Source organism: Astatotilapia calliptera, chromosome 12, assembly GCF_964374335.1.
Source record: "Astatotilapia calliptera chromosome 12, fAstCal68.1, whole genome shotgun sequence".
Classification (NCBI taxonomy): domain Eukaryota; kingdom Metazoa; phylum Chordata; class Actinopteri; order Cichliformes; family Cichlidae; genus Astatotilapia; species Astatotilapia calliptera.
The window spans coordinates 4,116,336-4,143,851 of NC_137433.1; the positions used below are offsets into that span (position 1 = coordinate 4,116,336).

The 27,516-nt window shown below is 40.5% G+C and overlaps 2 protein-coding genes across 2 annotated transcripts in view; both read left to right on the forward strand.

The window, feature by feature from the left end:
• The window catches only part of atad1a (ATPase family AAA domain containing 1a), a 190,799-nt gene that overhangs the window by 39,888 nt on the left and 123,395 nt on the right, over positions 1-27,516 (forward strand). The window lies entirely within an intron of this gene.
• The window catches only part of galnt9 (polypeptide N-acetylgalactosaminyltransferase 9), a 107,007-nt gene that overhangs the window by 19,188 nt on the left and 60,303 nt on the right, over positions 1-27,516 (forward strand). The window contains exons 3-4 of the mRNA XM_026186141.2: positions 9,005-9,171; positions 22,275-22,449. Coding sequence (XP_026041926.1) covers positions 9,005-9,171; positions 22,275-22,449 — 342 coding nt within the window. The remainder of the gene's footprint in view (positions 1-9,004; positions 9,172-22,274; positions 22,450-27,516) is intronic.

The window sequence follows — 27,516 nt, forward strand, 5'->3', positions numbered from 1 at the left end:
TGATGAGCTGAACACATTTTATGCTCGCTTCGACGCCGCAGCAATTAAAACAACAAAAGGCTGCGCGCGCTCGGAGTGCACCAGTGAAGAAAATGCATTCGTCATCACAGAGCATGCCGTGAGGAACACCTTCAGGAGGGTGAACACCAGGAAGGCAGCAGGACCAGATGCAATCCCTGACCGGGTCCTTAGAGCCTGCGCTGATCAACTAGCACCGGTGTTCACGGAGATCTTCAACCTCTCCCTGGCCCAAGCTGTGGTTCCCACGTGCTTCAAACAGTCCATTATTGTCCCTGTTCCAAAGAAACAACAGCCCGCTTGCCACAATGACTACCGTCCAGTAGCACTGACTTCAATTGTGATGAAGTGTTTTGAAAGACTGATGAGAGATCACATCACTTCTTCACTTCCTCCCACCATCGACTCACTTCAGTTTGCTTACCGGACTAATCGTTCCACAGACGATGCCATATCTCACCTGCTCCACACATCCCTGAGTCACCTGGACACTGGCAGAGGGAATTATGTTAGGATGCTGTTCGTGGACTACAGTTCAGCATTCAACACAATAATTCCCTCTAAGCTTTTCACCAAGTTGACGGATCTAGGACTCAGCTCATCACTGTGTCAGTGGATCCTCAACTTCCTCACAGACAGACCCCAATCAGTGAGGGTAGGAAAACAAGTCTCCCCCTCCATCTCACTCAGCACTGGAGTGCCTCAGGGCTGTGTTTGAAGCCCCCTGCTGTACTCACTATACACTTATGACTGTGTAGCCACATCCGACACCACCTCCATTGTCAAGTTTGCTGACGACACTGCTGTTGTGGGCCTGATCTCCGACAACATCGAGACGGCCTACCTGGAGGAGATTAGGAACCTGGAGACCTGGTGCCAGGAGAATAACCTCCTCCTAAACATCAGCAAGACTAAGGAGCTGATCGTGGACTTCACTACAAAGCAGGCGAGGAATTACAAACCCCTCATCATCAGTAGCACGCCAGTGGAGAGAGTGGACAGTTTCCGATACCTGGGTGTCCACATCACTCAGGACCTGTCATGGTCCTGTCACATGAACACCCTGGTTAAGAAAGCCCGTCAGCGTCTCTTCTTCCTCAGAAGACTTAGAGACTTCCATCTGCCACTGAAGGTGCTCAAGAACTTCTACTCCTGCACCATCGAGAGCGTCCTGACGTCAAACATCTGCACCTGGTTTGGGAACAGCACCAAGCAGGACAGACGAGATCTGCAAAGGGTGGTGCGCTCGGCAGAACGCATCATTCAATCAGAGCTCCCTGACCTGCTGTCCATCTACACCAAGCGGTGCAAGTCCAAAGCTAGGAAGATTATGATGGACCTCTCCCATCCCAACAATGGACTCTTCTCACTGTTGAGGTCTGGGAAGCGCTTCCGCTCCCTTAAGGCCAAAACAGAGAGAATGAGGAGGAGCTTCTTCCCCCAGGCTATTCGGGGCCTGAACCAGGTGTAGGACTGGACTCTCCCAAACACGTCACTATAAGACTGGACTCTCACACACGTCACCACACGCACCACCACACATTTCCTATAATCCTATAATTCCTATAATTTATAATCCTTATCTTTATAATCTCTTCTGCTATTTGCACATTCTTTACTGTAAATTCCTAAGTTAATTTGTAAATTTTTGTAGTAAATTGTAAATATTGTAAAACTTTTCTTCTGTCATTTAATGGTCGGGCATTGTACAGCTACAAGCATTTCACCCCCATGTCATAATGTGTATGGTTGTGTGTGTGTGACAAATAAAATTTGAATTTGAATTTGAATTTGTAAAGCAGGAGTGGGGCAGGCGGAGGTTTACCCTGGTGCAGGTGTGCCGCAGCGGTCAGTGGAAGAATCCGCGAGTTTCTCTGTGAGTTTCCCATTACGTCGTAGCTACTCGGTGCTTGTTTTCGCTGTAAAAAGAAGTTTTCTTCCCATGCACAACGGACACTAATGTTTTTGTCACTTTTTATGGAATCAAACTCAAAGTAAGGTCAGTACTTCCACGCTTTAAACGCTGCACGCTCATACTCTCTCTGCACTCGATATATGATCCACTGTTGATCTGCACACAGCTGTTGTCTCTATTGGCGCGCTCGCTTACGTCACTGTCATGAGACATTCTCGCAAAAAAATCACGGTTTTAGTAACGCAGTAACGCAGCGTTCCTACGGGAAAGTAACGGTAATCTAATTACCGTTTTTGCAATAGTAATCCCTTACTTCACTTGTTACCTGAAAAAAGTAATCAGATTACAGTAACACGTTACTGCCCATCTCTGCTTATAATGGTTGCTTTTGTGAACTGTCTCAATGAATATAATTATGTGCTGTGATAACTTGATTGAATAAATGACCTGTTAGGTTGTTGTTTTTTTTAAAGGGAGACACTCTCGGCTATCCATGTAGCACCCACTGGCTCTGTTCCACTTGTGAAGACGTATTGCTTCAAACACCAGTTTTCTCAAACTTGATCATGAACAAAATTTATAAATGCATGAAGGTCTTCATCTTAGTTAACTTGTAGTCTGTGTATCTTATTGAGAGACAGTTATATTGATTGACATTATAATGATGATCTGCAGTTTACTGAAAGAGATAAACATAAAGACCGCTTCCTCGAGGCCTTTCTAGTTCCAACCTCTACTACACCCATCGTCTGATCTATTATCTCTGTGATTCTCAAATCCCCTTTCAAATTATCTATTGTTATGGAAAGTTATACATTTTTACACTGAGAAATTATTAAATTAAAATGTAAAATTAAATCCACATTGGACCACAGCTTGTACTGTAGTGTGTGCAGCTTTGCTGACACATTTTCTCCCCCAACATAATATTGCTGAAGGAACTGCTTGCGTCTTTTTCCCTCCCAGGTCCACTTGGTGGAATATTTTGTTTCACTTGTTCTTCTCGATTAAACTTGCTCACTAACAAAACACAATTCTTATACAGCAATTGAGAGGTGTTGATTAAGCCTAGGAAGTTGAACAGATTTGTTTGTCAGAGTGACAAAGCTTGTAAGTTTGTGTGTTTCAGAGAGTTTAGTGATTGCTGCATCAGGAAAGCTCACAGAAATGTATGGGAAGGTTCAGGTATAAAAACCTATTAAAGAAAGGACCACTGGCTTCCTGCTTTAGGTGGCTGCACCATCCTTGTACGGAGTTACATATTTCTGATTTCTAATTCAGATTCAGTAATTATATCCTGCCGGCAAAAGGTGACTGCCGCAGTACCAAAGTGAGGTTAAATGCAGGAACCAGGCACCTCCTGTCTAATGGGCTTTTAATTGAGCAGAAGCCATTGAGCAGAGAGGACTTTGATGACTACAGGGAAGCAAAGTCCATCACCATAACCAAAAGAATCGACACATTTCCAAGCCTTCTCTTTTTAAACCTGCCTGTCGACAGCAAAACCAATTCATAATAATACAGCAGCGTTTGTGTCTCTCACAAAAACCTGTAATCCCCGCTCGCCACCTGCTAGTCTGTATTTCTTCTCTCTGCCCTTCTTTCTGCAAGTGACATTCTTAACTGAAATACCAAAGGACTTAAGTAGGCTCTATTTTATGTGACTTTGTACCTGCCATTCGCTGTCCTTGGGAGGCTTAAGTATAACAGCTCATTGGGCTGTGGAGAACAAAGCGATAAAGGCAGACAAGCTAGAGAGATTACTGATGCCCAGAAAACAAACAAACATATATATATATATATATATATATATATATATATATATATATATATATATATATATATATATATATATATATACCCTCCTGTTATACGTGAGGATTTTTATTCATTTACTCCGAATCTCACCTCTATCTTTACTGTCACTTTGCTGATTTGATTTCTGTTTTGTCAAAATAGCCGTTAAAACTAAAACCGTATCGAAGCGTAACGCGTGCCCTTCTTCCCTGAGGACCCCACATCTTCTGTTTGCCCGCCTGTGGGAGGGTGATAACCAGCAAGGGAGGCTGAAGAAACAGGCTTACCTCATCTCCTAAGCGTCTGATACTGCAGAATGGGATCATAAGGTCTCCGTGGTGCAGAAGCTCCTGCTGCAAATTGATGCTCTTTCCAGTGTTACAGTTTATCGCCCGGATGGCGGGTGGGGGTCGGCGTGAGTGGAGCATTGGTGGGGGGCAGAAAAATGACAAAGCAAACTATTATCTTTCAGGGAGGAGTGTTCGCAGATTGGAAAGTTGCTTTGGTGTTGCCTGCAATGCGCGGGTTATGGGAGGTTAATGTGAAATTACACAGCAAATAAGAGCGGCCAGCGGGGAAAAAGTCAGATGGAGTGGCTGGGGCTGCAGGCCGCTGGAGAAGGAGAAAAGGGGGAGGTGTGATAGGAATACATCTTAATCTGGCACTCTGTTTCTGTCAAAGCTTGTTCCGGGTCAAATTATGAGAGCTGGCCAGTGAGCTCAGTCCCATTACTAACAGATGAGTCGATCGCTCATCCTGTTACGGCTTTACAAGGCTTCCCCGCTACTCTAGACAGGTACAAATTTAAGGTTGAGCGATGCCCTAAATTGGATCCAGTAACTAGGGCAATGGAACTACAATATCACTTTACGATGTCGACACTGAAATCCACTGTCGCACCACGTCTCTACTAGAAGCAGCCATGCTGCCCGTGACATTTTCAAGATCACTCTGGTAATGTTCATTAAACACAATCTCTGCACTGCATATATGACTGGCAGGGGTGAAATATACATTACTTTGTTTTGTCATGCTTTAATTGTGTCTCTGCAAAGGAGAGCTGCGGCGCAAAAGAACCCTCCTCAAACTCACTGCCAGATTTGTCCTTGTATTTATAGACCTGGCAGGGCAGACTGAGAGAGGCAATAGAGAAAGCTGCGAGAGGGAACAAAGGAGTTTCTGAGCACAAATGCACACGGAAGGGCTGCAATGATACAGTGGAGGGGTTATCAATCAAAACGTTCATGCATTTACTCGCACGCAAAACACAAGAATCTAGCTTAAAGCATAAAAATACACAGAGCGCTTCATCATAAACACTCTCTGTGGCTTGGTTGTCCTTTCATGAGCTCTGCTGTCAAATACATGTAGGCTTGGGTGAGGGTGTGGTTGATAACAGAGCGTGACGTCAAGCTTTACAAGTCAAGAGAAGCAAACATGAACAGCTAGAAGCTTCAGCTGGCTATAAATCCTGTGAATAAAAAGAAATCAGTATTGAAAAACATCTCATAAAGACTACAGTTGCTTCTCAAATAAACCCAGATTAAAAAAGAGAAATCCAACATCATGCCGGCCAAGTCATTTTGGTTTTTTCTTCGTTTTCACTGGTTGTTTGGTTTAGTTTTTATCACTAAAAACGACTCTGTTATGTTTAGGAAAAGTCGTTTCTAAATGCTTCTTTCCAACAATAATCCTGCACAAATTGCACTCAACAGTATCCTGTCCATTTATATGTCACGCCCAGCAGCATCCAGATGTGACGAGTTTGGAGTGAGTTACCCATCTTTATGCATATCTCTGTTTTTGACATAAGGTTAGTCTTATTCTATGTTTGTCCCTTATTTCTTTCTTATTTCTACACATATCAGCCAGAATATTAGAACCTGATATTGTGTAGGCAGCCAAAACAGCCGTGACACATGAGGGAATTGACTGGGACCTCATGGGGTATCCTGTTGTGTCTGTCACTGGGAAATTGACAGTGAATAGGGCTTGTTCCAGCGCATCCAGTGAAAGCATGATTGGACTGGGATCTGGGGAGTTTGGGGAGGCTGGGTCAAAACCCTTGAGCTTTCTGATGTGTTCAAGGAACAGAGCTAAAGCGCTGTGATGGTGCCGCTGTGCAGGAGTACCATCGCTGTGGATGGTACCTGCTGAAATGTTTAGGTGGGTGTTAGGTAGGTGTCACATGAATGATGAGTTTGCCAGCTGGACATTCTAGCAAGATAGTTAACGTTCATAAAACGTCTGTTTTTTAATGCCGTGGCTGAACAATTTATGTGTCCAGTGATAGCACATGCGATATTTTGCATTTAGACCTCAGACTTCAGTTCAAACTTGCAGTTTAAAGTTGAGAGGCATTAAAAAGTTTAACTTTTTCCAAAATTTATATTCGCTATACTAAGATGTGATACGGAGAGCATGCAACAGATATGCAAAGTAAAAATGCAAAGTGGATGAAGGTAAATAGAAGATGACCTTTCAGAAATGCTTTTTTATATTTTTATTTATTTATTTATTTTAGAGAGATATGGAAAGCATTTACTATATAACTTCACAAGTAAATAAGATGCCATCTGCTGTGCCATCCCACATATTTGTTACTTCTTCCTTTGCCAGTTCTCATTGTTAAAAGGTGAGAAATTTCTTCACTCTCGTGCAAACACGCACACACACACACACACACACACACACACACACACACACACACACACACACACACACACACACACACACACACACACACACACAGACACTCAGTGGCTGTGCAGTGAGCACCAGGAGTCTTCCACTGGGTGGAACAAGGATGTAACTATAGCACCATGCAGGGCTCCATCTGCTATGTGGCCATCCCTCTGTGGCCTGACCCCACGGATGCTGCTGAGTCAAAGTGACATTCTGGTTCACAGGGGTATTAGAAAGCCGAGCACCAGCAGAGAGGTAGCTCACAGCAAGAGTGGACGAGTAGCAGACATACCCTTTTTTTTCTTCACTTTTTTTGTCCTGATTGACATTTTGTCAGTCAGGACAACTAGAGCCAATAGAAAATTGTTATTTCCTTTTCAGTAAGTTATATTTGGATCTAGTGGGAATAGCAGGCCGTAACCAGCTTACAGATAAGACAGGTAAACAACTTAAATAGTGCACCCTAGATGAGGTCTAATTGGATGCGTCAGCTGAGCCATCGGCTAATGTGAGCTGGCACTAAGATCAGCTGATCTGGGAGGTCCCAGCATTTGTGGCCTGTCGTAATATGTCTGACTACATGACTATAGAGATAACTGAAAATATCACCACTCTCATTACTGTTTTTACGACTAAGGATGATGTCAGCAGCGTTGGCGCCTCTCCGTCTTCGTATTTAGCAAAACACTTTAAAGGCTGAGAAGGATTTACTGAAGCTAAATGGGAATCATAGTTTTGTTTACCCTGTAGTTCATTTCTATCAATATTCAGACGCAGAACAGTACTACAAGTGTTTCCTGCTCTTGTAAATAATTCAGCCACAGCAGTTATAATAGCCACCTCATTATCCCCGCATAATGAATTAGGGACGTGGAAACATGGGGAAATAAAAGCAGATGTGAGTGAAATGTGTTTGTCAGGCATTGAATTCTGAGCCTAATTGGGGCCGTGTGGAGGGGTGGGGGGGGGGGGGGGGGGGGTGGCAATCGCAAGATGCTGACTGCGTGTATTCACAGTTGCCATAGGAATCATTTAAGTGCTTCTGTCCAGTTAACACTGTTATTTCTTACTGCAAACTCGCAGTGCGTCTTTCAGAGAATACTGTATTTTCCAGAAATGACAGGGACGTTTGCCAGACTTGAAAACAACTATTATTAGCCGCGGAGAGTCTCAGCATCGTGACAGAATGTGTGAACTTAGAACAAGTGACGCTAGTGCACAGATCATTTTAATAATTGGGTCAGTCTCGGTAGCGGCACGATGTAGGACTCTAATCACAGATGTACAAAAGGGGTTGCTGTGGAGTCTGTGTGAGGAGGAGGCAGAAAGTTGAAAATGGATAGGGAGGGCTCCGCGGTTATGAAGGATGAAAGGAGGCTGAATGGGAGAGGGAGGAGGACACCGAACATATCAACAGCCTTTCTACTGCAGGAACCATGAGCAGACACCCTGATTGGCCATGTAAGCCTTTTTCTGTGCAGTATAAGATCGGTCTGACTCACACAGTGATGTAATCATTTTGTGACAGGTGCAACCCTGCATTCATTTTATGTTATTTCTTTTTTCTCCACCTCTGTGGCAGATGGTATTATGTTTGAATGAGCAGCAGTCTGTTTTTCTTTATCTTAGTTCCAATATTTAGCTTTTTCCCCCTTTTTTTCAAAATGGCACATGTTCCAAGTCAAAGCAATCAACATTGAGGTTTTCAGGGACTCTCAGAAGTACCCACTCCAGAGTAGGTCCTTTTATTTTCCCTGAAAACGGCTGTCAAAGACTTTGTTAAATTGTCTAATCGTTGTTTCGCTCAGTATTTCTAGCATTTGTATCTCCGTTTTGTGTATGTTGTTTTTGAATCTGATTTGGTCCTACATTTGAGAAGAACACAGAATACCAATCTTTATTATTGAGTCTTTATTATTCATGCATTTGGCTTCTTCACATTCAGCACGCACTCTCCCATTACGCACAACGGAGATAAAACGCAGTCAGTTTGACTTTTGGCTGCCTGCTTCTACTAGGATATGTTGTCTTCACCATTAGCACTGAAAGGATACTATAACAACAAACTTTACCCTCCATGTTACCAAAGTCATACTTACAGTTTCTGGTAGGCTGGCTGTGCTGTGTGTTTTTCCATGTGGTCTCTTTGTTATCTTTAGTTTCTTTTCTTTTGCAGATGAAAACTGGGTCATTTGTAAATTAAAATATTTATTATTCCTCTGCCTTTGAGATAAATAGTTGTGCATCGGAGAGAAATATAAGTGTTTGCACTATGAAAATTCCTCTTTTACAGACCATTTTACTCACTCAAGGGAAAAACTTCTTTTTTAAATCCAACCAGCAGAAGCAAACAATGAGCCCGATGTTAACACATTCAACTCACGAACATCTCTGATATGAACATTTTAGCCTTTGATATGGTTGTAACTCATGACTTTGTCCTTGCTTACCTGAACACCTAAAAGGACCAGAGCATATACTCTTTGTCTTCTCTAATATAGTCATATTAATCCTTTGAAGGAAAAATGCAATTAATAAAGTCAGCGTAGGTTTAATATCGGTGAATAATTCTTGCATTTCTTTTATCAGGTGTAAGCAGATGACGTACCCAGAGGACCTTCCTCAGATCTCAGTAGTCTTTATCTTTGTGAATGAGGCTCTGTCAGTGATCCTGCGCTCCGTCCACAGTGTGGTCAATCACACACCGGCACACCTGCTGAAGGAGATCATCTTGGTAGATGACAACAGTGACAGTGGTAAGACCTTTCACGGTTTTATTAATATAATATCTTATATTGGTTTTAATTCTCTTAAAAAATACCAGTTGTTTTTCTGTTGAGGTCAGTCTTTGTTCTTTAACATTAACTGAAAGCTTTAATTGAAATCTAGCCAGTTACAGTATTTCCTTATTGCAACATGTTTTTGTTTTTTGTATCAGGATCCTATCTCTAAGCTTATTCTCGGACAGGGAATTAAAAAAAAAATCTTATGGTTTGCTTATTCAGTTGAGACAGCCACTTTATTTATCTCTGGCTGTCTTCTCTCATGGAACAGCGCGACGTTTTTAAATTCATGTCTGAATTGTTGGTCTGTTTATGCTACGGTATATTTTAGTATTTTCTTATGTGTTCCTGTACCACACTTTTCTGAGTTTTTTATGTCTGTTTGGGTTCGTGAGTAACGGTTGAGGTGATGGCGAACCCCTGAGGGTAAACACTTGAGCACCAGGTTTTAAAATAGCATAAAAAAAGTGGGGGGAGCAGGGATGGATTTGTCTCATCTACACTGCCGTGTACTACTGTCTCCATGGCAATGTGGGCAAATCCTTCAGTGGTCTCCACTCCTCGGTGCCCACAGCAGCTGATGATGCTTAGCTTCATCTCCCCAAAGCTTTCCTGTTTGGAGAGCGAGTCACAATGAACTAGATTCCAGACCATGCTTGGCCCTTCTTCACTTGGCACTGAGTAGCAAGCCTGCCTCCCTCAGGCTGGCAGAAGAAAAGGACGCATAAATAACATACTAAAAGAAGGCAAACCAGGAGTCACCACTGGCACATTTCCATTCCCCACTAAGCCTCTAACTGCCGACCATTAAAAAGGGAGGCTTTAAAAGTCAGCGAACAGAGAGAATGGAGTCTGACCTCATGTCTCATTATATCGGCTTGACTGTAGTAGTAAACAAAACCTCTCCAGTGACTTCGTCGGTGGATTATTTTCAAACGAGGAACAGTTGTTATTATTTAGTAGTACGAAAGCTCGGGCTAATTGGGTTGGCATGTGTTCTGCAGTCATTTCCCTTTGAAATATACTTGGCTTCCTGTCTGTTTTATTCTTTCCTGCTTTTTAGACTATGTATCTCGCCTTCATAGTGTTCACCTATGTCTTGTTTCCTACTAGCTGCTCAGTCACACTACAGTAAAGATAGGACAGCAACCTCCATCCGGCTAGAAGCAATTGGTGGCTGCCCCGTGATTCAATTGAATATTTTTGCATTTAGCAAGTGATTGCAAGTAATTACGATAACCAACTGGGTGCCCAGTGTATGCACATGCAAAGTCCTCAACCTCTGGGCGACTAATAGGGGTGGATTTAAAAAATCGATTTCCCAATTTGACTCGATTTTAGCTTGAACAAAGCAATTGTGATTCATCAAATCCTGAATCGATTTTGAAATCTAAAAGTATTTTGCCAGAAATGCCAGAATCTCAGCTTCAAGCTCACAAAACTATTTTATCAACTGCCAAACAGCTAAAACAGCAAATAATTAAAGAGCAGGTAAACGCATGCCGCAAAAAGATATAAACACAAAGCGCGACCCGACGACACGCACACGTACATGCTGTTGGTGCTGAAAGACGATGTCTCACAGATTCTGAAGCTGCAGGTTTCGTCACTCTCCAATCCAAATTCATCAAAGACAAGAAAGCCTCATTTTAAAATTATGCCAAATTGCAAAACGCTTAGCTGTGTCTCTAATTAAACCTCTGTAACTTTGCTCGGCCTCACTTCAGCAGCATTAGGTAATGTTCATATGTTGATTCGTGGTTTTCCTCAGTTTTTGTTCTACTGCAGAATATTTTTAAGGCGGTTATCTGCCATAGAAAGCCAGGCCAGAAAAATCTTCATGTTTTCTGTTTTTTTATCTTCAGTTACTTTGACACAAAGCCACCTGCTGTGATGCTCAAACCTATGGTGAAGTCTCACGAGTGTCAGCTTTGTTTTTATATATACATATAAAATATGGATATGTAATGATAAATGATCACAATGATAATATTTTTGACTGTCTGAGTTGAAATTGAATCGAATCGGAACCTTGTGAATCAGTGACGATACCCAGCCTGGTAACCACTTTTAATTGCAAAGGGATTGTGCAGGTCGCCTGCACATAATTGCAGTCCAATTTATAGAGGAAGAGAGATTGCCAGAAAATTTCAATAAATCCAAGTCAGCTGTGCCAAGCGTCTATGTGTTTCTTTGCAGTAGGGGACTCAGCTCTGCTGGCTGTATTCTGGTCATTTTCTCATGCTTCTTAGGTTTTCCAGCACAGATCTTTTCCTGATTTATTATAGCTTATTACTACATTATTATAAACAGCTGCAAGTAGTTGCCAACTTGACTACATTCAATTGCAAACTGATGGCCCTGGTAGCAGGTTTTTGTCACCATCTTGAAGTGCCAAAGTTGTTCTGAACACTGCGAGTGTTGGTGAATGGTCACAGACCTGGTCAACATCTTCAAAGCAGCCATTTCAAAGGCACCGATAATGCAAGTTCTGGTCATGTCACAGTCTCCACTTGTTGTTTTGTCTAGTGCGATTGTTTCTGGTCCAGTACCTGCCTGTGCTAGCTGTCTCTTCTTTAAGGTTCTCATTCAAAGAGTGTAGGACACATTAATGCAGCCAGTCAGTCAGCAGCATTTGCAAAACAAATACATAATTAGGTTGCATTTCTAAGTACATGGCTACGTGTAGAACGCCTTCAAAAATCTAATTTTGAAGCAATTACCTAAAGAAAAAGGAAAAAAGAGGGAATCAATTATGTATTTGTGAAGTAATAAAATCTGGGTTTACAATGTTTTTATCCATTCATCATCACTCATTTTGACTGATAAAAGCATTGCATGGATTCAACATTACATTTCCCTTCAGTCCTGTAGTTTTACCAGTATTCAACTCACTCTTTTGATTTTATCTTCATCTTTATTGCTTTTTGGTCCATGTGCACGGTTCAGCAAAAAAGTAATGAATGCTGGCTCAAACGTAAAGTAGCAAAACATAAAGCCGGCATTCTTTTCCAAGTTATTTCACCCCAGAATCGTGGCCACTGCAGGAATGGAAGCTTGTCAAAACTGTCACAATAAAGTTGTCTCTGCTGAAAACGGACAAATTAAAACTGCTGTAAAAGAGGTTAACGTTAGTCTGCAGACATCACACTACATGACTAACAGCATGTGACTGCACTGTGCTTTAATTGACCACGTGCCTCATTCATCTGTAATGAAAGGTCAGTTTCAGGTCATTATCGCATCCATCAGCTTCTCTTAGTGTATGTTTACCAACACTGATGATAATTTGTGCAGATGTGCGAGTGGTGTCTTGGGAGTTGCGGCGCTGTGACATTAGAAAATTAACATGCAGACTGGACTGTTTGACCTTTAGTGGCTGCCTCTTACTGTCCCTGCTCGTTTAAGTAAAACTCAGTGAAATGAACTGAGGCACAGCCACTCCTGGAGTAAAAAATCACACACAGGAAACATGTTTGCCATGCCACGGCGACACATTTTCTTCACTGTGACATTTGTTTGATGACAGGTAGCACTGCTTCTAGTGTGCTATACTAAATTTACCCTTCCCCATTGATGAGCTGTGACTGTGTGTGTCAGTCAGGATGACTCCAGTTCATAGCTTTTCATAATGCGAGTAGCAAGGAAAGACTCAATGAGGCCTACGGTATTAAATTCCAGCAGATACCATCATAAATTGACAACTTAATGATTCATATAATGAAAACACGATATAAACTGAAAGCCATGTTGATTACAGCTTGTAATATACATTTCAAGTCAATACTGAATTGCTTTAAACGTTGCATACATTAAATCAGATTTATTCTTCAGAACAGACGGCATGCTCATTAGCAAAGAGCAAGAAATTCCTCTCACAGACAATTAATTAGGCAAAGAAAATGCACATTCAATTGAATATACAATTAAATATATTTCTTTTTGTTTGAATGGAACTGAGTCCTCATTTGCAGAAATAATTAAGGAACAAGAGTTTTCTTTGGTTAAATTTGCAGCAGGAAGCAGAAATCTAGAAAAATAGATACACAGCCTTCCTCCTGCAGCTTTTCTTTCTCTGCTCTAAGCTCCTCCCACCAGCAAAGGCTTGAAACAAATATATGAATTAGAAGTTCACACAATGCAGAACTCCATTTCTTTATTAACTGCATCTAGTAGTCTCAGAAAAAGGGGTTGGCGATGTATCGAATTTACTCGAGGTATCGCAGGTTTTTCCAAGTATGATGGTTCAAATGGTTTTATTGCAACCGTCGAGTATAAATTGCCATGCGTGTTGTATTCTGTTGAAACTATTGCTGCAAAAGGTAGCAAATTTATTCCACCAGCTGAAAAGTCATCCATTGCAAAGTTATCACTGTTTTAAACTCTGCATATCAACGTCTCCCCACACAGAAAACGTTAAATAAACCAGCTGTGACGCCTGTGACTGTTCTTGGTTTGAGGTCGCTACATTTTTTTGTCTTATAATTCTTATATGTTACAATTAAAAAAAGAGCACCTTTGTAATTTCACTTGTTTTATTTTGTCTCGTGAATTATTGCTTGATGTCCTTTATTGTTGCTATTTGTTTGTTAAAACCACAGATAGAGATTTACTGTGGCAATACTGCCATTTGTGAAAACATCTGTGTGCAGCTGATGGTTAAATTTTTTTTTTAATTCATTCTGAGTTTTTGTATTCAAAGTAGAAAACAAATATGGAGTGGTCAATTTGAATGAGTATACCAGTGCATGTTTAGGCACTATATGCTTCAAAATAACATTTGTATTTGAATGTTATTTAAGCACATCATGATATACATAGATTTTCCTCATGCTACCCAGCCCTACTTAGAATAAATACGTTGCTCTTAGTTATCTTAACCCTTGTATGGTGTTCGGGTCTGTGAGACCCGTGTTCAGTTTTTTTCAAAAGAAAAATTAAACAATTAATTATTTTTTCACGTGTAAATGTGTTGTGTCTTTCCACTCACTCCACTTGATTATAACTGATTTATTTATAACATTTTATATAAAAGAAAAACAAGAAGCACATTAATTCATAAATGTGATCTAACAAAGGTAAAGGGAAAAAATTAACCATGTTTGCTGTTCATATGTCTTGTAATTGGGATGAAGTAAACATCTGTTGAGTAATTTAACATAAAATTGTTTGATAGTGTTAATTTGGAAAGCCAAAACTCTAGCGGGTCCACCAGACCCATGAACACTGGGTGAGTAACAAAAATACGAACACCACACAAGGGTTAAATAAGCGCCACCAAGTTTCCATAATTTTTCTAAGTTCTGGAACATAAAAAATTTAATTAAACTGTCCCATATAACACATGGTGGTGAAGGTGTGCATGGATTTTTTTTTCCTGTTTTAAAAATAAGTCATACGCCTGACTTTAGTCTCACCCAAGTGTTAGACGTGATCTTGTGTGAGTCTTTGAGACGTCTGTGTCATCAGCTTAATTTTTCTTTTCCTGACAAAAACATGAAGAAATTGCTCAATAAAAATCTTTAACAAATTTTTAAGCAATACATGCAAAAATGATTCCAACTAAAACTCACATATGCAAATTGATGTTTATTTATTTATTTTTTCATAGAAGGTTCAAGAAACAATTTAGTTAAAAAATGTAAATGTTCTTTGTTTCATGGTTCAGGCGTTACAGGTTTAACCTGGGATTGCAATCGTGCTCTCTCAGGGGAAACTGGCCCATCGCACCACCACGTCGTACTTCCTGTGTTAACCTTTTTACCCTTTTAGTCTGGACTGATAAAACTGGCTAGGCTTTCTAAATCCAGATAACAGAGCCTAGAGTAGCTACAGGACTCTAGTTCCCTCTAATTTCACTTCCAGTATATTGAAAGATTAGCGTAGACTTTTTTCCCCTAACAATGTCAAAAAGCATTTTGCCTGCTACAACTTTTACAGCTTTCAGTCATTGCTTGCAGCAAACAAGCTGTACAGTATCTCTAGCAATTTATCTGTCAGTTATTCAGAGAAAATCAAGCAAGATGTTGAGCGATAAGAATTTAAAATGAAGCAGATGCTCAGACATTAAGATCAGGTACGTTAGAAGAGGAAAAGATCAAACACCAACCAGTTTACTGTCATGCTGTTCCCAATAAATGCGTGAGAGGTGGGTGACCTCAATATTGCTGACATGCCGCGGCACAAATCATTTCTGCAACTCTGAAGCGTGTTGACAAAAACGTTTTCCACTTACAGTGACGAACTGTACTGTACTCTGACGCAGCGTTTCAGCTGGAAGCTTTCGTGTCAGGATGACAAGCACATGATTCCTTTTTTAATATTTAATCCATCATCACATTACTTGTGGTGAGCCAGTTTACCCATTAGGTAACTTTACTATTCTGCTCATGATTGATGAAAGCGATCGATATCTGGCCTGTTCAGGGATCAGTGTCGGAGACAAGTCAATAAATCCAGAGTTAAAAGAATGTGGCCTGTGGTTTGTGTTGCACAAGTAAATCTCTTTCCTCTGAAGGTGATCATTTTACTTCGCCAGACAAAAACATAATTAAGAGGTGTTCTGAGGCTGGTCTTATTGGAGGAGAAAATCCTGGGGGTTAATTTTAATAGACTGCCAGTTAGACATCTCTTTGGACAGCAGGAAGGAGTGAATGTTCAGGCTTTAAAAAGAATGTTCAGTAACACTTCATCATCCACCCTTAACACAGCACTCTATAACCTCCCATGACTTCCAGGGATTCATGGTGTTCCTTGCACAGTATGTATTCATTTAAATTCACAGTATGATGGATAGTTATCCTCTGCCATGTTGCATTGCCAGTACTTTAAAATGTATTCCCAGCTCCATAACTCTCTTCCGATGGATGCATTCCAGCGTTTTATTTGCAAGGATCAGAGAGAGCCCCATAACTTTTCTTCTTTCCAGCAAAGCCTAGTAATTATTACACCCTAATAGCTTTTATTGTATTGTAGCTGCAGGGTAGACTGATGATGAAGGAGCCTCACTGCACAGGTCCGAAACCTGCTATGGGTGCAATCAGAACTAAGCTGCTGAGGTGCTTTACAATGCAGCTTCTAACAGTGACTGATTTAAATTCAATAAGATGAACCCTACAAACCTTATAGTTCATAAATTATTTTACGTGATGTTATTATTAAATTCCCACAACGTTTTCATGTGTATCCATCCCTTTGTGATCCTTTAAAGAGCTGGATAAAAAGTAGATGAAAGAGAAAAAGTCAAACTTTAATAAGTCCAGCTTTTGCAGGATGGGATGCTTCTTACCATTTGGGACACATTAAAGGGGTATCAACACAGAAAGTGACTAGCAGTGAGCAGAGACCACAGGAAGTCAATGCCAACATTCAACCTTCAAGAGATGACAGGCACAGTAACTGCTGGTTACATGGAGTGGGTGTATCCCAAGTTAAACCTTTCAATACACTGGAGACAGCAGTAGGCAGTGGTTAGGGACCAACTGCTACAAAGTGATGCATAGCAAACACATTCCCTCTTCTGTCGTTACCTTTTCCATCCATCCATTTGTTATCTTATTCAGAGTTCAGCTTCCATAGGGTGAGAGATGAGTACACCGTGGACGGATCGCCAGCGTGTCGCAGTGCTGGAACAGAGAGACAGACAGACATTTGCACTCACAGTGCCAATTTAGAATCATCAATTAACCTGACCTCACTAACTGCGTGTCTTTGGACTGAGGGAGGAAGCCAGAGTACCTGGAAAGAACCCACACAGACGCAGGAAGAACATGACATGCAAACTGCACCCAGAAAGGCCCTGATGTTGGATTAGGACCTTTTTACCTACCTACACCACCATGGTGCACATCATTACCGATTTATAAAGGGGGGGGGGAAGTCATAAAATTATTGATTTTTCTCTTGACTTTTAATTTGAGTGATTTGAAAATATCAAACAGTAGAAGCTGATTTTGATTCAAATTAATCGACATCATCTCAACCTGTCAGGATGAATGTTCTAAATGACCACCTCATATATGTCATCAGCAGAGGAGGTACTCAAATAGTTTACTGCTGTAAATGACCCACAGCAGACCTGACAGTTCAATGCTTTTCAGCATACTTATTAACTTGGATGCTGTACACACAGCGGCTGCAGCTTTCCAGCCGCACACATCACCATCTCTAACAACCACAGACAGACAGCACAGCTTTTTATGCCAGAAAGGTGGGAGCGCAGATGCTGTGCAGGTGCATCCGTCTCTCAGACCACGCCCCGCCACAACTACAAACACAGAAAAGATGTATGTCATCACAGTCACAAATATTAAAAAGTACTTTTTTTACAGAAAATGCTTCGGATGACTGCTCTGTAGTAGCTGTAGTAGTGGCAAAAGTACCACGGTGTCAAAATAAGAGCAGGGGCAAAGCTGCAATATAAGTACAAACTACCAGTATGCCTTCAAAGTTTGTTACCATGGCACCCTTGTTAAATACATTTACAGTAATAAATGGTCATTCAAATTCTGTCTAATTGTTTACTTACCTGATGTAGTGTTCACGTGGACTTCAACACCATTAATCTAGCTTAGCTTAGACAATTTTGCAAATTGCCTATTAGGGAAGTTGTATCTATTGCATCTGTACCTGTCTACAAAATGAAAGAATACCCTTTTTTTTTCCTTTCTTTTTTCTTTAGCTAGGACCCGTGGCAAATATGAGGGGCATCTATTAAATCTCCAAAATTACATACTTTTGACTGGGTTCCCCTAGGACCTCAACATACTGGTACTTTTAAAAAGCAATATGTAAAATAGAACTAGAAACGAATGATATGAAGTCATTGGGAACTAAATGACAAAATCATGGAAATTAAAATGATGGGAAAAAGCCTCAGGGGTCTGCAGGTACTGCAGTCTGTGGGATTACTGGTTAATTTAGTGTTAAATGCTCATGCTTTTTTTCTGTCTCTTCGAGGGCCAGTAGGATACCAGCAAATTCACCCTCTCTCCCTGCAGCATTCACCACTGTATGTTAAGACCTTCAGCTAGAAAAAGACTCCTGACAATCCTTCACTATGTCTCCTCAATGACACACAGGGGATTAGACTGCCATTTTTCTTATACTTTCACCGGCTGATTTATGTTGCTAGCTGAAGTCAGAAGCTAGGTGTGGATGCTGTTCAGAGCCGATGTGCCACACGCTTCCTTATTAATCTCTCCCTCAGAAAGTGGAGCGCTCAGCAGTAACCCAGAGGAGAAGCTCAAACAGCCATCTATCCTCCGACGAAACACAGACAGCAATTTGCACAACTGGCTGTTTACCCATCAAACTTTGTTTCCAGTGATGACAGCCAGCCTCATCCGTGAGAGGAGAGCAGAGCAGAGACAATATTATAATCCAGTTGGAATAAAGACTTGCGATGAGGAATGCCTTAGGACTACAGTAACTTGTATAGAAATCGTTAACTTGGTCTCAAGTGACTAGAATAGAAATACACAACATTAACATCTATACACATCTATACAGAATATTAAAGGAAAAGCTCATGTTTTCCAGCAGTTTCTAATTAAATGAAACAATTACTGGAAAATTTAAGATGAATTTCTAAGTAAGACGAGATAAGATAAGACTTTATTGATCCCACAACGGGGAAATTTTTGCGTCACCTCAGCTCAGGTACAGATATCAGAAGGAAATACAAAAATACAAATAAGTACAATCAATGAAAAAAAGTAAGATAATACACTATATACAATGGTAGCATACACAGTATGTGATTATGGATATGGTTGGAAATATGGAAGACATAAACTATATAGCTTGATTTAGCTATTGTACCACTATTATTCCTATTTACACACACATGTACACACTAAATATACATATGTATACATATGTACATTTTTATTTTATTCTATTCTGTACAGTTGTGTACTCTATTTATTCTTATTGTATTCTAATTTTTGCCTCATAACTTTTGCACTGTCCACTTCCTGCTGTGACAAAACAAATTTCCCACGTGTGGGACTAATAAAGGTTATCTTATCTTATCTTATCTTATCTTATCTTATCTTATATACATACGTATACCTGCACATGTCCATACACATGGAAGGTCCATTATGCATGAAGTGGTGACCGTGGATGTTCACAGTGTCCAGTGACTTATGACATCGTGATTGAGGAGTTATAAGTATTCTTGTGTTGGCTATGCTCCCCTTTTTTTTGAATGGAAGCATGGTCTAGTACAGCGGTGCCCAACCCCCGGGCCTCGGGCCGGTACCGGCCGCGAGAGTTGAGGCTCAGGTGTGAAATGTGTGGTTTTCAGGGTTTTTATCGGTTTTCAGCGTTATTTTGTTATCGTTTTTATCATTAACTCTGTTTTCCTGGGTCTTTTCACGTGTGTTATGAATAAATCTTCTTTTTTTCGGTACCGGTACTAGTTTTATTTTGTTGTATTTATCCGCGACACCTTAAAGGCCGGTCTGTGAAAATATTGTCGGGCATAAACCGTCCGTGGCGCAAAAACGGTTGGGGACCGCTGCTCTAGTATGCTCAGAATCAGTGTTCTGCTTCATTATGAATCCTTATTCACAATGATGCAAAGCAGAGGGTTCTTACTGTTCTTCTGAAGCAGACCTCTTTCTTGTGTTTAGTCCTCTCAGACCACTATCAGACATTTTTCTTTTGACAGAACTTTGACTTTCTGGATTCTTCCTGTATTTGGTTTGCCAATTCTGTATCAATGATCAAAGCTTGATGTATTGATCTTCTAATGGCGTACCCACTTTTGGTCTGTCTTTTTACGCTTTGGATTCCACTGATCAAGTTTCTATCAGACTAAATGTTTTAGATTGCTGTGCTCTGTCTGCTTTGAAACCTTCAGTGTTTCCTTGGTTTGATGCTGAGAAAGCCTGCAATGGTTTTAAGTAAGCAATATTCTGCTGGTATCCCCTTTATTGCAAGTCAGCAATGGCTGCAAGTTGATTGTCTTGAATAAGCCTCTAACGAGTACATCAAATCCACCATTGTCCTCTAAAAGATGCTCTAATGGAAGCAATACAACTGAAGAAAACGGAGCTTTTTTTCAAGTTTCAAACTTCATTTCAAGTTCTGAATGATTCAACTCAGTTTAGTTTTATTCATATAAATATCATTTATCTGATAACACAAAGAGACATTCACAAGACAGCTGTAGTTATAGCAGATGTTATCATATGAAAGTGCTGAGACTCTGTGTAAAATGTAGGTGAAAAAACAGAAAGCAATGATTTACTAATCTCACAAACACATATTTAATTCACAATAGAACACAGAACACACATTAAATGTTTAAACTGACCAATTTTAATATTTCATGAAAAAATAATTATTGCCTTGTTTTGAATTTGATCGCAGAAAAACATTTAAAAGAGTTGGGACAGGAGCAGCAAAAGGCTGGAGAAGTAAATGCTCCTAAAGACGAGAGTTTCTAAGAAGAAAATACAAAATAATATTCTTCAAAGTAAAAATTGTAAAAATTTTGAGTATCTCATCATCTACAGTTTATAATATCATCAAGAGATTACGATCATCTGCTGTGTGCAAGAGACATTAAAAACAGGCATGATTTTGTTGAGGAAATCAGTGCAGCGGCTCAGGAACACTTCCAGAAATTCAAAAAAGCTGGTTGAAGCCCTGCATGCAAAGAAGAAGTTGCATGTTTTTGAAAAACATGCACAAATCATCTAAACTAAAGAGCAGAGAGGCCATCCAGCTTAATCCCAGCAGTCATTTCAGAAGCGTCCTTCATCGGAGGTGCATTAATGCCCATGGAATTGGCAGCTTGCACATCTAGAAAAGCATCTAGATGTGCTGTACTGCATTTTTTAAGAAAAGGACTTGTCGTGCACCAAAAGGACAATGGTGCACGACCACATACTGCTGCATAGTGCAGATTTAGCAAACACATGGCTTCGTACCAAAAGAATCTGAGTGCTTAACTTTCCCACCTGCGGTCAGATCCTTTCACCAGCTTAAAACATTCCTCGTCTAAAAGTCCAGCAGCTGGTCCCCTCAGCTTCCATCAAATTCAAATTGAGTTTAGATTTTTTCTTAAAATTGTACCTTTGCTCAGTTTAAAGACTTGATCTGTTTTCTGAGTTTTATTTTGAATAAAATATGTGTTGATGAAATTTGCAGTTCATTGCATTTTGGCTTGATTTCCCTTTTACACAGGGTCCCAACAGTTTCAGAATTGGACATTGTGGAGTTAGCTGTAAGAAAGCTGATGTATTTCACAGCCTTTTGAATTGATCCAAATTTCACTCCAGTACACGCTGATGTGAAAATGCTTCAGTTTAACTTGGAGAGTACAGGAAACTAAAACTGCCAGCTGGATATTTGACTTGGTGACAAACTGCTTGCTGCACAAGTAGACATATTTAGTGTCAGGATCCCAGATGTTTCCCTCTTCTTCTTGTTGATGCCTCGGGTCTTATTTCTCGTATGCTCAGCTTTTCAGCTCACACAGACTTTGTTCTGGGTACCTTAGTCCCATTTGTAGTACATCATACCACACTGGAGGTGAGAAGGAGGTATATAATCATGTTTTTCTGATTTTTTTGGTCTCCTAGCAGAAGTAACCGACCAGGAGGCACCATGACCACATGTAAAGTCACCAGAACGCGATCAGTTGTCTGTGGGATGAGCAGGACTCTATTAGGCTCTGTCTCTCTGTTTGACTGAGCTGGCAAACCTCAGTCACTGATAAGCACACATTCATGAATCACTGAATAAAGCTTCAAACTCAGAGTAGATGGGGTGTGCGTTTGATCAGAGCTGGGTTGGCTAAGAAAGTAATGCTGCTGATTGCTCTTGCTGATGAGTACTTAGTAAAGAAAAGTAATGGCTTTTTTAGTGAGTAATACGAATAACTGATTGCATTTGGTGATCACTATTTCTCTTTAGGTGTAATCTAAAAGTTAAACACGCTGAAAGGGGAAAGAAGGGATTTTCTGAGCTAAAAATCACTGACTACAGCTACCTTGTTAATGTTTTCCTGTTGTCATGTGGGTGTCTTTTAAAGGAGGGCTCTCTCTAATCTCTTCCAGTGGAGCTGAAATTCAACTTGGATCAGTATGTGAACAAACGTTACCCAGGCCTCGTAAAGATTGTGAGAAACAGCAAGCGGGAGGGTCTGATCCGGGCCCGTATACATGGCTGGAACGCGGCCACGGCTCCCGTCGTCGGCTTCTTTGACGCTCACGTCGAGTTCAACACCGGCTGGTAAGGTCATGTTTAACTTGAAAAGGTCTAAGCGGTTTCTCTGTCCTCTCTCACCTTTGCCTTTGTGCTTTGCTTTTTATGTTTTTTAGAACAGAGGGATGTCATGTAAATTTATTATCACTCAATTATGCAGTCTGGTCTGATCTAAGCGTTCTGATAAAACACCAGGAGAGGTTCTAACCGAGACAGCGTTTTTCAGGACAGTGGCGCTTATTATGCAGAAGGGTTTCTAGCTGGTAATCCTTTTCCTCTTTGCATTTCCTTTTTTAAATTGTAAGAATCACTTTTGGTTAGAGCTGGATAAAAAGACAGCCCGGCTAATATGGCATTACCTGTCGAGCAAATACACACTTACGACAAGTGAGAGCGAGTCAACCACTGTGAAATGTGAGAGTGAGTGTAATTAAAGAGGTAGCTCAAATGTTGTGCATTTCAAAATTATTTTACTTGCAGGCTCTGGGCTCATTTTGCGATATGAAATTACTTCTGGGGGTCTCAGTCCAATGTCTGCCTGCTGCTTAAGTTTAACGGCAAACAAGTAACTCAAAAAGATGTAATTGGCACCTAATTTGAGCCTGTCATGCAGTCAGTGTCTGATGAAGCTTTGTTCCCTGGAAGCTGCCTGAGAGTCAAGAAAGGGACAAGGAAGAAGATGAGGAAGACTGAGTCTACAGCATCTCTGAATGCTTTTCGATCTTTACAGCTAAATAGATGCAAGAAATATAAACACATCCAAATGTGCTATTCAGATTTGTGACAGCTGTCATGCCAGTTCTTCTTAGTCATAAACTGGTCAAAAGAAAAACACAAAGAAATAATGCACATGTCTCTACAATCAACAGAACTGTTGATCAAACCTCCCAAAATTTCCCAAATAAGTCAAGTCTTCCTTATAATTATGACATTCAGTGTATTCAATGCTTCTACAATTAGGACAATAAATGTAAGCAATTGTTAAGGTTCAAATATTGAGGAGGAGAGTACAAACAACCATGGTCCAGAAGATCTTGGTCAAACAATTGATTTTAATGAATACACGCGTGGGAAGACCTCTCTGTACGCAGACAGGAATTAATCTTCGACTTAATCAAAGCATAAACAGATTTTTTATACCATCAGGGATTGAACTTACTGACACCCCCTCATGCGTCATCAGACAGAATATATGGATACGTCAAATCAAAACCACAATGACTTTTAACACAGTTTAAAAAGAACATTGTCTTCTATCTTCATGGCAGGTACTTCCTGTCACTGCCGGATGCTCGCTTATCATCTTGACACATCAGCAGCAGTTCTGCGACAAACTGCTCTTTTTGCAACCCCGAGCAAAACATGATTAAACTTCCACCTATAAATGATTCTCTTTAACTAAGTGTGTGTGTGTGTGTGTATCTGTGTGCTAACCACAATTGCACCCTATTTCACCTCGCCGACTAGCTCCTGACCTCTCACCAGACAGAGAGACAGAAGCCACTCTCATATATGTAATAACCGAACTGAAACTATGTATATGTCATCTACTAAATAAATGTTTTAATCAAGAACCTCTACTAAAAGCTTAATACAAGAATATAAAAGTATAACAGACAATTTGAATACCCTAGTTATTCACATAGCCTCGTCTAACCAGCTCCTCAGAATGCTTTCGGTTTCACTTCTGCAAACTTTCTGCAACCCTGCAGTTTCCTGTCAGCCTGTGGCTTAGTCTTTCTGAAAGACACACATTGTTTAAACATCTGAATGCAATATCAATACTGTAGATTACATTATTAATCTGGACAATAGCAGTAAAATAATTTCCCTGATCTCCACACAATATATAATCAAGTAAATACTCCTTCACTTCTTCTCTCCAGACTTCACTGTTCACTTTAAAATAAGATGAAAACTGATATTATAATAGACATAACTGATGACAGTCAGTATTTAGTATGACCGCCTGTGGTGTTTCGACAGAAGAACGGAGACGGCTTTGTTTGTAATGGAACGTAAATATTCAGCAGTAGCTCGCCATTTTACATCTCACCATACACTTCACTTCTTCTCTCCTTCCATCATTCTTAGTCACAGAGCCCCCTACTGGTAACTGAGTATATGTTCATATTCAGTCCCCCTTGTAAGCAACCCTTCACCATCTTAGCAGTGTATGTAAACACAACACCGCCTTTATTCTTTAACACAGCCTGAACTCTTGTAGACAATCTTTCTTGTAGTTTCTTTAAACAGGCTTCTCGAAGGATATTCAAAGTTCTTCCTTGGATGCTGGCTGGCTTTTGTTTCATTCTCTGTCAAGATGATCCAAAATTGCTTCAGGAATGTTGTGGTTCGGGCTCTGGGGAGGTCAATCCATGGCTGATAGTGTTGTGTGTGTTTTTCCAATCATACGTGCTTTTACTGCATTGGCGCTGTGTTTGGGATCATAGTCACACTGACAAATGAAGCTGTTTCCAGTCAGATCTTTTCCAGATGGTACTGCATGATGGATCAAAATCTACATTCACAATTCAGTTTGGAAAAGTAATGTGTGTTTGTGACAGGCTGCTGTAACAAAGTGCCCAAAGTTACAATTGAATTTGTTTCTTTTTGGGGGGTTTTGCTGTTGTTATGGCCCATTTGTCTCACTTGCCACAGATGCTCCAGATCATCTTTGGGTTTATCCAGTCGGCTATGCAGCACATTGTTTCTATGTCATTCTGGTTTAAACAGCATTTTAAAACTCGTCTTTCTTTATGTGATGATTTTGATGATCATTTAACAATCATTATTTATTCCTTGGGCTCATTTACTACTACACTATGTGATTCTGTGTTAAGTTTTACTTATGAATTTGCTTTTAAGGATTTTCTGAAAATGAAGCAACTACAATGATTATTTTAGAACAAATATAAACTCCAATATTAACTTTCTATCATATTACCAGTAAAGTTTCTCTGCTCACAGGTAAAACTTTTATAATAAAAGACGTGGGAACTTTGTGTGTTTATTCTGTAAACTGGCATAATGTAATCAGAATGTTCTGTTTTGCTTCATTAAGATGAAATTAAAGCACTAAAGGTCAGAGTGGGCCTGACCTATAAACATCCCACCACAACATTAGTCAGCAATCAAAGGGACCTTTACCAAGAGATGACTTGATAAGCCGCGGTTATTGAAGCTTGACGGGCCATTTATGGCCCATATGGGAACTACAGGCCCAGAAGTGGCACGACCCGGGCAGGAAACAGCACTCACAAAGGAAGTTGCATCAATGCCTAGGTGCATATCTGATGATAACTGACACCCCAGTGGTTCCCTCATCTGCTTCCCCATCTGTTCTTGCTCAGAAGTAGACTTGCCTGTCATTGATGCAACATACCCCACTCACCTCCGCGTAGGCTTCCTCCTCTCCATCCGTCCCTCTTCCACATGCCAAAGCCACCTCAGCATATTTTGTTCACCGTGCGACGCTCTCTTCTTTCTGCTCCACACACCTTCACCGATGTATCACCTTCGTCTTCCTTTGACAACCTGCAGCTGAAGATTTGTTAGTTTTGTTTTATTTTGCAGCTCCGGTTTTTGCTTTTTGCATGAAGTGTTATTTACAGAAGTCAGTGGAAAGTAGAGCAGAATGCCTGTGATATTTTTTTTTTTAGTAGTAGTCGCCGGATAAAGGAATATAGCAACTGAAGAGATGACAGCCAACTTCTACAAGCTTGCTCACGCCGCTTAGATTTCTTTGTGTATGAGAGAGTGTGTGCATTTATTATCTACTGTATGCCTGCAAACAGCATGCACTCTCTTACTCAGATTCACTGGCGGTATCTACACTTTCTATTTGTTCAAATGGAAGAGAAGCCGTTTATCATAATGTGATTATTCACTATGACACATACAGTGATAAGTGAGATGGATGTTTCCTCTAGATGTTGTGGTGAATATCCCTCAATGACCTTGTACACAGTGCCTATGCATACTGAGCCAGAGACAATGCTGCCAGCTCTTAGTGGCATCGCTGTGATTCATTGGCGTGGTATTCCCCGGAGGTGCTGTACATTTGCAGCTGAAATGTATTGCTACTTCGCATAACTTATTATTGGGTTTAAGCAAACATAATTGTATCATGCTGTATCACGCACTTAGTCATTTCCCATTCCCTCACAGCATGTTGGTTTATGACTGTGGTTCTCAAACACGGGGGGCATTAAGTAACTGCAGGGGTGGGAGTGGGGGGGTGACCAGGAGAAAAATATGAGGTGAATAAGCATGATTTATGGGGATTAAAAACAAACTAGAGTTTGCTAAAATTCACATTCGAGGCTTTTTTATTACTTACTTCCACCGTGAGTGCTTGTGACTGATAGAAATTATGTGGTGTCAGGTGCTTTTTATCAGCTTTGTAAAAGGAAGATTGTAAAAAAAAAAAAAAGTTGGTGAAGCACTTGTTTTTCAGGAGTTAATAAGCAAACGTTTTGCACCACAAGAGCGATGGAGTCTGATTTCTGTGGCTTTGCGCCGCTTGAATATGAGGATATGAAATCGTCGTTGTGGTTAATGCGGTTTTGCACCGGCTTAATGCTCGCAGTCTATCTTCTCCTGTAGTTTCTAACCATCCATCCTTTGGGCAGCCGTTGTCCATTGTGTTCCAAAGACGACCAATTTCCTTCCGCGTGCTATGTAAATAAACAGGATTGATAGCAGAAAAGAGGAGCATGTTGTAATTAGAACCTACTGTATGCCATACTTCAACCAAACGGTTGCGGAGGGGAGGAAATTGATATTTATTTGGTTTTGAAGTCTCTTGCACAGTTGCAATCTCAGGTTATTAACGATTAACCATTAACAACGTAGCAGCAGCTCCCGTAAGTGTGCGCTGGAGATAAGGTTGTCGATGCAGGGAGGTTGTAATGAAATACATGCTTCAGAAAGCAACACTTTGATGAATGTTGAATGTTCTGCTGCACTGTGACCTGGTGAGTGCTTGTAAGGAAGAGACAAACTGGTGGAATTCAGAAAGCTAAGGAATGGATTAAACAGTCCTCTTGTAATTTTTAATTATTTTTGCCACATGTATATTTGATATTGGCT